This window comes from Parasteatoda tepidariorum, chromosome 1 (assembly GCF_982258835.1).
Source record: "Parasteatoda tepidariorum strain Cologne lab strain chromosome 1, Ptep-v5.0, whole genome shotgun sequence".
NCBI classification, from domain to species: Eukaryota; Metazoa; Arthropoda; class Arachnida; order Araneae; family Theridiidae; genus Parasteatoda; species Parasteatoda tepidariorum.
In genome coordinates, this window is record NC_141755.1 from 62,285,049 (window position 1) to 62,296,848 (window position 11,800).

General features: G+C 26.7%; 1 protein-coding gene across 1 annotated transcript; it reads right to left on the bottom strand.

Moving 5' to 3' along the window:
- Window positions 1-683: 683 nt before the first annotated feature.
- LOC107449436 (astacin-like metalloprotease toxin 5) lies at window positions 684-10,199 on the bottom strand. Its single transcript, XM_087166435.1, has 6 exons — window positions 10,017-10,199; window positions 7,610-7,680; window positions 2,298-2,382; window positions 1,580-1,688; window positions 1,018-1,193; window positions 684-947 (listed from the first exon to the last, which is right to left on the bottom strand). Exons 1-6 carry the CDS (start codon window positions 10,072-10,074, stop codon window positions 721-723), a joined length of 726 nt encoding a protein of 241 aa, XP_087022561.1. The 5' UTR covers window positions 10,075-10,199; the 3' UTR covers window positions 684-720.
- Window positions 10,200-11,800: the final 1,601 nt, after the last annotated feature.

Consider the following 11,800-nt stretch of genomic DNA (forward strand, 5'->3'; position numbering starts at 1 on the left):
ACCATCCTAAACCTTTGAAAAAGTAAAATTTCGGTTTATAGAAAAACGAACAATTTCTGTATGTCAATGTTCAACTTGTAAGAAAAAAAAATACAGGATTGGCCTAAATGATTCACCTAATTCAAAAGGATTTTTCATTTACTAGTTTACAATGTACAAAGAAGGGTGACCCATGGAAATATACGTACACTTACCAAGTTTCAAGCACCCTTTAAAAATTTTCATTGTAGACACCCTTGGCCACCAACATACATCTCAATGGCAAACCAGTTGTATCAATACATTCAGTAGCCTAGTATTATCAAAATACCATCAAAACAGCAGTGGTACGTTTCTGCTGTGCTTTTTGACTTTGGGGGGACATGAATAAGTGAAAGGAACGCTCCACAGCTTAATAGTTGCTGTTCTGACAGGCACTGATAATAACATTGAGCGTATTTCTATTAAACCTTATGTAAAGTATTTTTGTATGTTTCTTCATTGGTGGAAGTAGATTTTAGACTTTTAATATTTTTTGGGTGAATTAAGGATGTTTACATTAAATATTTGTAGTGTGTACCAAAAACTTGCTGATATAACTATATGTATCTCTTAATGGTCTTGTCCGTCTTTGTACGTCATATACTAGTTGCAAATAAGTTGTTCTTTGAACCCGGGAAAATAATTGAGAATAGCCCTGTATTAATACATGAGTCATTAAGTTTTGTCAGACCTTTGAATTTAACAGTCATATAACAGTGTTATTCTCTTAATGTCATTTTTGCTTAGTTTTCCTTTAGTAAGAGGGTCGTGCAGAAAAGTGCCATTTATTCCTTCCATTGTTCTTAGACCACCTTCTCTGTCTTTTGATGAGTTATAAGATCCATAAAGCATGATGGATTCATAATCAAAAGGAGTGAGTAGTAGATTTTGGTGTGGTTGTAGTTTAAAAAACTGATTTTCTGTACCTGTAATAAAACGTCAGAGATTGCATGATTTCTAATGTGGAATAAAATACTGTCCAAATCAATGTTATACCTTCTTTTATATTTTCCCAATATATCTTGATGTATTCATCCCGGTCAGATCTATTTTGTTCATGGTAGAATCCAATTACATGTCCTAGTTCATGTATTACCACTCCTTCCCGATTGCATATTTCACCAAGAGACACCGGTTGAGGTCCTCCGTCCCTCCCAACGAAAGAATAACATCTATTTAAAATAAAAGAAATTACTTTAATTATAACATTATTTAACATTAAATTAATTTATAACACATTAAAGTAATTTATACATTAAATCATAGAGATATAATAGAAAAGTCATAGAGATTGTACATTAGATATTAGATATCATAGATGCATAATGAAACTTTCAGGTGGAATATTTTTAAAAACAAAATCTTACATATGCCTAATGTTTCGATTTTAAGTGCATTATAATTCTAGAGGAAAAAAATCCGCTTTCGTCTTATTTAAATAAATATAAAGTAATATTATTTAATTAAATTTCTTATATATCAAGTGTGTTTAGACATTTTTAATTAACATATTTGGTTAAAACTCTTTAAGTCTATTTAGAAAAAAATAAATATTTACCCATCTCCAGAAAATATTTGGATATAATCTTTCTCTGTAGTTCTTGGAACAAACTTAATACATGTCAGTTTTTGATAGTGCTCAAATGCTCGATCAAGAATTGAATTCACTGCAATAAAGAAAAAATTCCATCGATATTGAACTGTACCATTTTATTCAAATTGAGAACCTTCTGAATTTATTGTTGCATTTATTTTAGTTATAACTACTTTTTGATAATAATATTCAGCACTAACGGTGTAGAAAATAATTTGATGGCTCTAAAATTGAAAACGACCATATCACACCAAACATGTTAATTAAAAAAAACGATGCCATTAAATAAGTCTGACGCAAAGAAAAAGGGTGCTACTAGTACGAGCCACCTAAAGAAATTAAGCATCTGATAAGTCAATAGCTTTCTCAGTTAAAAGTAACAAATAAAGATAGGTATCTTTTGAAGCAGCAATACATTATTTTTTTAAAAAAATAAATCAATTAAATACTTTTTTATGAAATTCCTACTGGGTGATTAAGTTCAACCAATTAAAAGAAAAAAAATTATAAGTAAAAACTATCCTAAATATATTTTAACTGATTAGATAATAGTTCCAAGCAAGTAATTGTTTTGAAAATATGGGGTCTCTTTAAAATAAATAATTAAGGTTACGTTTATTTGTAGAATATGCATAAAGTTGTCTAAAATACCCATACAACAAGAAAAGTAAATCACACTTACTCTTCTTACTTAGACTAGGAAATTTTTCGTAGGGTATAATTCCCCCTGGCCATAATTTTTCTTTTCCAACAATTGCATTCCTATCCTTAAAATAAATAATATTTGAAGTCAAACTTTAGGTGAACTTAACATACAATTCAATATCAAATAAAGCATTATTTAATTCATTGTATGTATATATATAATATCAGAGCTACATCCCTGATATCATGGGTTGATGTTAGCTTAAATAAACCAGTCGTGAAGCAAAATACTTCTTCAATAGCTTTATTTAAAGGTAGGCTGTTGACGGCCACAGTTAGCACCCATTCTTCACACTGGAGGGGGGTGGACAGCGCTCTCGGACAATTCCGACAGAGTTTATCAGGATCACATCATGTTGAAAAGACACGCAAAAACGATTGTTCCAGCATTATATATTAACAGAAAATGAGGTAAAAAGGCTCAAGTCGTGCATACCTTGTAACTCTACGCATCATCGATAATCATTTAATGCTTCCTAATATGGAAGTGAAAGAGGGAAGGATTTTAAAAACAACTCCTCCTTTTAAATATAAATCTAATTATAACTCAATTGTATGTTTTCAGCCTTGAAGTCCAAAAATAGAATATCTCTACACCTATTCCTTACCAAAGACATTTTATGAAAACGAAAGAGTTTTAATGCTTTTATTGATACAAAAGTATTTTTATAATTTTTGTATTACTCCCCCCTCCCAACAAAAAAAAAAATTTGGTAAGTCAAAATAAAAAAAATTTAGAATACTTTAAATTTATAACAATTAGGTCGGTACGACTGTCCCTTTTCCCTACTACAAATAACATTTTTTCAATTATGTGGAGAAAAAAAACAACTATTTACAATGGCAAAAATAACAACATGATAATGCAATTTATCTGTTTAGTCAACTAAACAGAAAGAAAAATTAAACATATTTATATAACTATTCTACTAAAATTTTCAAAAATTTTTCCACACGAAAATATACACATTTTTTTATGTGAACGAACTGAACAACAAGTCTCATTTAATCAGAATTTAAGATTCTGTGTGGTTAAAAGGGTTATTTACTTTTTGAAAAATTGTATCCCCCTTTAAAATGGAGGAAAACAGAATTTCATGAAGCCCAGTGATATTGAGAGATACAGATTGGACAATACAACAATAGTTTATAATATTTTTCTCACTTTGTTGAGAGAAAAAAAATTCAACTTTCCTCGCCCTCACATCCAAATGATGCTGAGGTAAACACCTCCACATGCGACTCGGATCTCCCAAAAATATAGGGTTTACTTCTTCCATTGAAGACAGTAAAAAAAAAATTCCTTTTCTTTTCTTTTGGACTCTATTCATGATTTAATTTCAACATTTGTGGGCTGTGATAATTCCTAAGCTTTGATACATGTACTATTTCAGAATTTTGTTTACTTAAATTATTCTTTTGATTTATTTTGTAATTGGCTTCTAAAATTGTTTGAAGAATTTTATACGGTCCACTAAAAGGAGGTGACAACTTCCTTGTATTAGGATAATTAAATTCTTCAAACATAATTAATTCATCAGTTTTAAAGTCAATATCTAAAAATCTAGGATCATAATAAATTTTATTTCGTTCATGATATTCTTTAGCTCTTTGAATTGCTAAGTTAATCATTTTTTGGATTCTTGGATGATTAAATTTATCATGAGCAATTTGCAGAAGTTGTTAATCTTAACGAAAATGGAACAACTATTTTAGTAAAATGTTTCTTACGTTCGCATAAAACATTATTAATATCAGTAAAATTATCTTGTAAGTAATCGATCCTTTGAGCTTCGCTTATTTCACTCAATTTTAACAAATGTGAAACATGAACATTATTATTTTTACAATCAATTTCGATAAGTGAATGTGTTGCATCTCTCGAAAGCCAATCTGCTTCAAGCTAATCAAGATTTTAAAAATAATTCCTCCTTTGAAATATAAATCTAATTATAACTCAATGGTATGTTTTCAGCCTTGAAGTCCCAAAATAGAATATCTCTAGACCTATTCTTTACCAAAGACATTTTATGAAAACGAAAGAGTTTTAATACTTTTATTAATACAAAAGTATTTTTGTATTATATATATATATATATATATATATATATATATATATATATATATATATATATATATATATATATATATATATATATATATATATATATATATATATATATATATATATATATATATATATATATATATATATATATATATATATATATATATATATATATATATATATATATATATATATATATATATATATATATATATATATATATATATATATATATATAAATCTCTTGTCACATTTTTAGTGTTTATACGCTGTGGTGCGCAAGAGCAATAACATAACAAGCATTTATATTTAGTTTTATGAAAAATAAAAACAACGTTGCTAAGACTATATTGACGTTCCAGACATTGGGATGTAAAAGTATTAATGGATTTATATATTTTATATTAACTTGTAAATAACTGTGTATATTAAATGTTGTGATGTCTCCAATTTACTTCATTTTTATTTATCCAAAATCGCACATAGTAGGAAGATAGAAAACCTTCCCTTACAACTGGTGACCTCAAGACGTGATAACTTTGAAAGCAAAGTACGTTTTGTTTTCGACCATACATTCTTTGATAAAAATTTTTTGTTTGGGTGTGTACTATCACTTCCTAAAATGTTGCCCATCTTTTTAGAATCACCCTGTGTGTGTATATATATATATATATATATATATATATATATATATATATATATATATATATATATATATATATATATATATATATATATATATATATATATATATATATATATATATATATATATATAAGTTCAAAATGAAGAATAAAACAAAGAAAAATTATAGACATATGAAAAAAAGGGGGTGGGAAATAATAAGTAAAAAAATAACAAACAACATTTTATTTAAAAAAAAAAAAAAAAAAAAGTGAAATGTTAGTTAAAAAACCGGAAAAAAAAAGATATAATCTTTTCTTCAGCCCACACGATTATATCCGCAAAACAATGTAGTTATTTTATAAAAAAATTTTTTGAGTGCTCCTCACACTATTGTATTAATATATTTTGCTTTGGCTTTATTGATACAATATCAGAAAGCACTCTGTTTTGCGGATATAATCGTGTGGGCTGAAGAAAAGATTATATCTTTTTTTTCCGTTTTTTTTCCGGTTTTTTAACTAACATTTCACTTTTTTTTTCTTTTTTTTTTTTAAATAAAATGTTGTTTGTTATTTTTTTACTTATTATTTCCCACCCCCTTTTTTTCATATGTCTATAATTTTTCTTTGTTTTATTCTTCATTTTGAACTTATCTAATGAGTGCTGTTTACTTGCAGCTTAAGCGCAATAAATGATACTTATTGTTTTTCTTAACTTTCTTAGTGTTTTCTTGTATTTATATATATATATATATATATATATATATATATATATATATATATATATATATATATATATATATATATATATATATATATATATATATATATATATATATATATATATATATATATATATATATATATATATATATATATATATATATATATATATATATATATACATTAAAAACGTGCTCAAAAAACTTTTGTTGAAACTTAGGTATAAGCTAGAAAGCATATTTGTTATTATCTTTCAAATGTATGAAGGGAAATAATTGTCTAAAGTATAACTTATAGCAATGGCAACTGGTAATAAAATTCCATTTTGTGAACATTTTTCCCTGAACGTTTCATCTATTTTTAGAATTCAGGGAGGAAGGCTAAAATTACTCCGTGCAGCCACAATCCAAATTTCATGACACTAAAACAAATGACTCCACTAACAGACAAACATTTCTTTTTTTCTTCTTATAGATTCATCCCACTTTGAACGATATTTACTAGTAATATTTATTATCCCTTCTTAATATCTTTCTTTGTTATTCAAGCATTTTTGATTAAAGTTTCCCTGAAAATGAAGGAGTAAAGTTTCGCCCTCTATTTCTCGTGCCCAAGATAATTTTGGGCTTAAGAGCTTAAAAGTAACGCTCCAGAAAGCATAAATAATGTATTTCTTATTCCCGAAATCATGTTTATTTCTTAGTTTATAGAGTATCAATAATTTGTTTTTTTAATATGTTTATGGCCATATTTTATTTTGAACATGATATCAGCACTCATCAATCATGTAATCTAAAAATTAACCTAAAAATTAAAATTGAGAACATCTACTTACAGTACAGATGGAGGCTAAGTTATATATAACTTTCCTGAATAAAAAATATGCACTTTATTGACCGTTTTCTTCAAAATAATGAGACAATTAAAGGGTTAAAGTAATTTCATAATTTTCCCACATACTGCGAAATTTTATGATGACGAGTTTTAGTTTTCACGTTACAAATATAAAATTGCATAAATGGTCTTCTATTTTTTTATAGAATTTTACCATTATAAATTTATATAAAATGATTAAAATGTTTTTGTAAATTAATTAAAAATAAAAAAAGTAAATTCTTGGATTGGACAAAAAGGGATTAGTTACAAAATTAGACAAGAGTTTTTTGCCTAAACCTGAAACTTTACAACAAGATTTTGCTAACTGGAAAATATTAAGAACATTGCTACATGGATGTTACTTATTAACCTGATTTTTGTTTCATTATTTACTTACGCATTATCTGTACACTTTCCGAAATTTATAAGCACATTGAAAGGTAGTACAAGATATAGAATTATAAAGAAAAAGATACAATTTAACAAAAAAAAAATTTCTATGCCCATCCGGATGTTTGCCTTCGTCATTCAGGTATCAGAAGGACAGATTTCTTTCCTCTCTCTCAGGGACACTATATTAGGTGGGCCAATATTGCTCCCTCAATCCGAAGGACAGATAGTACAGAGAGAAAGAAAGTTCTTCCAGGATTTGAACCCAGAACTTTTCCGGCTTGAGATCAAATGCCTGATTACCACATTAACACCAAATTTCGCTCCATCTCATTGTAGAAATTTTGCTCCATTTCATGGTTCAAGGAACAGATAATATAACGTAGCGTCACATATATTTTTCTGAGAATGTATAAATACAATAGCTTGGATTGAATATTATTCATTCAAATTTATACATTTCATCTTAAAATTTTAATCAGAAAATGGAATTTTCCAAATTTTAATTCAAAAGCTACTCCTTATTTATTTGTTTATTCACCAGTTGGTTTAAAAACTAGCTATAGAATTATAATATTTCATTGCTATTAAAATAAACGATCTTACCTCTGGGTTGAATCCTAGCATGTCACCTCCAACTAAATTAGGAAATTCCATTGGTACTCGTCTAATATCTTCTAAATTGTAAATTATAAAACAGTAAATAAAACAATTTCGTATAAAACGTCATAAATGCATCATAAAAAGACAATTTCAACTAACTCTAATTTCGGGATTGATTTATTTATGCTTATTTTATTCGGCTAGATTGTTAATGTTGCACTAAAACTATACTAATGAGTTAGCACAGACAGTCAAGTATTTATATTCATAATGATTTTCAAAAAACAATACCAGCGCAATTTAGATCGAAGATCAAATGATTGTAGCATTTGATAGCTATCGCACACAAAATCTCTAACTACTTAACCTTGAGGGGATTTCATCGGTTTTGAAATTTTGAAGAATATTAGAGTGGATTTCGAACCACTAAGACACTATCGGAAAATGCAGTCCAATCAGAGACCTAACATAGAATACTGGGAATCGTACCAACACTTCCTAGAAAATATAAAGCCTTCGCAAGGTTTCCATAAACACGAAATCCGAACGTTATGACATCTTTTTTTATTTTCAACCACTGCGCAATTTAATGATGGTCAAGACGTTGTGACATCTTTCCTAAAAGCCCCCACTGCGCAGTATATGTTCGTTACGCCAGACCACTAAATTGATCCGTCTCTTCTAGGAGGTGTTGATCAAATCCCGGCCAATGTCGTGGTGGGTGAAAATGAAACCCACTTCACCAACTTAGACATGCACTTATATACATATTTTTTCAAACTGTAAGTCACAAATCAATATGGAGTTGTATTGTTAAATTTTGAAGATTTTAGAGACTTGCAATGTTTTTATATAAGCAATGTTAAAATTAAATCTGTGATAAAAGCTAGTTGCTAGTTTGCGCAGACTGAGACCATATTTTTACGACGGTTGATAGCATTGAGGAATTATTTTTAATATAATTCTAAATTTATTTTCAAAATCTCAGTTTACCTTGAATTTCAGCTTTTGTAAAAACTATTTGCCTTTTTTCGTGTGAATTCTAGTTGTCCCAATTTATCGAATTGTTTTTTCTAACACAAAAGTACGAAACATGGTGAACAATATGTTTCTATTTCTGCAAAATGCTTGCATTTCTTTTTCTTCATGCAAAAATATTTTTTAAAAGGCAGAGTGATTCTGGCATATAATTGACAAGACTTTCTCCATTTCTTTTTTCAATTTGGATTCTAAATACCCACGATTCCATGTTCGTATTGAATTCTGTTTACATTTTTAATAAATTTCAATTTTTTTAGAATATTTCACTTTAAAATTTAATTCTGATAAAGTAATAAATTTTTAAAATGGAATATATTTATTAGTTTTAGAGTAGAGAAAATTTAATGTAAACAAATGGTAGCTAAATATTTTAATTCCACGCTAATCCTAATTTAGTGATAACTAATATTTCGGAATGTATAATAATATTAATCTTTAGCATTTAATACCCATTCAAGTATTCGTATATCATAATAATTCACCAATAATCTTAGAAAGTTTATTCTGTAAGAAACCATTGTGTAAAATAAAAGTTCAGAAACATGTGTAGGTATTAAAAAACAATATTAATGAAATAGATGTGAATGTAGTCTACTTTTCTATAGTCATGCACGAAGAAAGAAAAAATTAAGTATTGAGTATTACTTATAAGAATACATTTAATATAGTCTCAATTAATTTTTAATTCAGTAAAAGCTTATGAAGCTTTTGAAAGGTATAAATAAATAGTATTAAAAAGAGGAAGAAAAAGGACGTGAAATTTCTAATAACTTAAATGCATTTTATAAGGAATAATATTTTTATTAGTCTAATATTATACCAAAAATATTAATAATAAAGTACATGAAAAAAAACAATGGAAAATCTTGAAAATATAATGCAGAAATGGGATAATATTGAAATTACATACAAAAACTTTTCTTAAGTAGGTGTTTAAATGTCAAAAAGCAGAAATTGTTTCTTATGAAAGAAAATCTTAAATAATCTATTGAGTACTTAATTTTAACTAAACATTTTCGCAAGCTATAAAAATTATGTCTGTTTAGTTTCTTCGTCTTAACCATAAAATAAAATAATATTATTTTAAATCATTTTAATCATGTACAAAAACAATATTATGGTATAAGTACGGAATAAAATTCTGAACTGAAGAAAGATTAGAAAAAAAAAATCTCTAAGCAAAAGTATTTTAATTATACTTAATTATTACTATACTTAATGTTAATTTAACATTGCAAATAAATGGCAGTTTGAAAAGATAGTCTGAAGAGGAAAACATAAAATATTTGTAAAATAAATTTACTTTTTAAAAACGTAAAATTATTTTAATAGATCAAGATTTTCAATGATAATTTTTTTGAAAGCTTACCATTTTGGGTAACTTGACCACTCGATAAACTAAAAGTTAAAAATAATAATAGTATCATTGTGTAAAAAATTAAGAACAATTTATCTCTCAAAATGCCAATTTAGAGAAGAAATGAAGGCAGAGTTAAGATATAATCTGACGTTGAATGTAATCATCCTTCAACATGTGTTCAATTTCCCAATGTGAGAAAAATCAAAATATGCATTAATGTATTTTAAAAACAATTGTAATGATAAATGCAATATTTAGGTTTATGAAGTTCATAAAAACCGTATTAATAATTTAGAAACCATGGCTTAGGTAATATAAATTTGCTTAATTAATAACAGAAAAATATTAAAAGAATAGGTCAATATATCATTCTATAATAATTTTTTTTTCTTATTTATTTAAAGGAAATATTCATAAAAATTACTTTTAAAAAATTAATATTAATAAGAAAAAAGTAAAAATTGATTAAAACGAATTTTATTTAGCAATTTTAAATACTTAAAACTAATATAGAAAAATGCACAAGAAATTTTTAAATACATTTGTCAAAGAACATACTAATACATAATAATTTATTCAGATTTCAAGCTATAAAAATTTAAAGATCAAATATAAGACAATAAGAATTATAATAAAAAGTCTCAATTTTTAAATCATCCAAATAATTTATTTCATAATTTGCGTCTTATTTTAATAAAGGTGACCGACCAGTAGGCTTAAAAAAAAGCATATTTTGAAAATATTTGCAGAAAAACTATAAAACTTTAAAACCAATATGAAAATCTTATCCATAATTCTTATTTTATTTCATTCAATAATTCTTATTTTAATTTTTACCTTTTGCTCAATTCTACCCCTAGATGCAAACAGAAAACCGAAACTAGTCATTATGTTGTTTTTCACCAATTTGTCTGGGGAATCAAATTGCCATGTTATTTGATTATCCAATTTAGTTTCCCACGTCCTTATTCTCATCTTCTTCCGCCCCGTGGGAGGAAAAAGGAACTAAGAGCGAATTTAAATCAATCGTGAATTTTTGCTAGACACAAATATTTTTAAAACATGTTTTGTATTATTAACATGATTCTTTTATACTTATTAAAAGTGATTCGGTAAATTTATAGCGTATGAGTCAAAAGTGCTTTGATTGGGATAAAAAGTCAAAAGCAGTGGACAAATTAATCTATTCTAACAAATAAGCATTTATTTACCAGTTGTATCTATGATATTATACAAGGTTAATAAAAAGTGCCTTTCAGATTATTATTCTTAATGATATTTAATATTATAAAAGTAACTGTTTCTTGCGCTTGATTAAAGCAAGTAAAAGTTCATTTTCTTTTTCTTAATCATTATCAAAAATGATCACATTTTTTTTACTTTTGAAGAAAAGCATGTTACGCTTATTTTTAAATGTGTGCTGTTCAAAAAATATTAAATGTAAAACGTAAGATACGAAAGTTATGGGGAATCAAATTATGCTTTCAAGAAATTATGTTCTTAAAAGTTTCTTTTCTTACTGTTAATGTTTGTCAAAATTGAGCACATTTTCTACGTCTAAGGAAAAGTGCGTTACGCTTTCTTACAAATGCCTGTGATTCGAAAAATAAATAAAAAGCGTAAGATGTGAAAGTTATGGTTAATCAGAGCATGCTTTCAAAAAACAACGTTTTCCAAAATTTGGTTCATTGTACCAGGCTCGGTTCTAGTCTTTATGGGTGTAATCCTGGGCCCCTATTTGTCCATGGGTTCTCTCAAATATAAAAATAATTAAACTTTCATTAAAGTTTTTA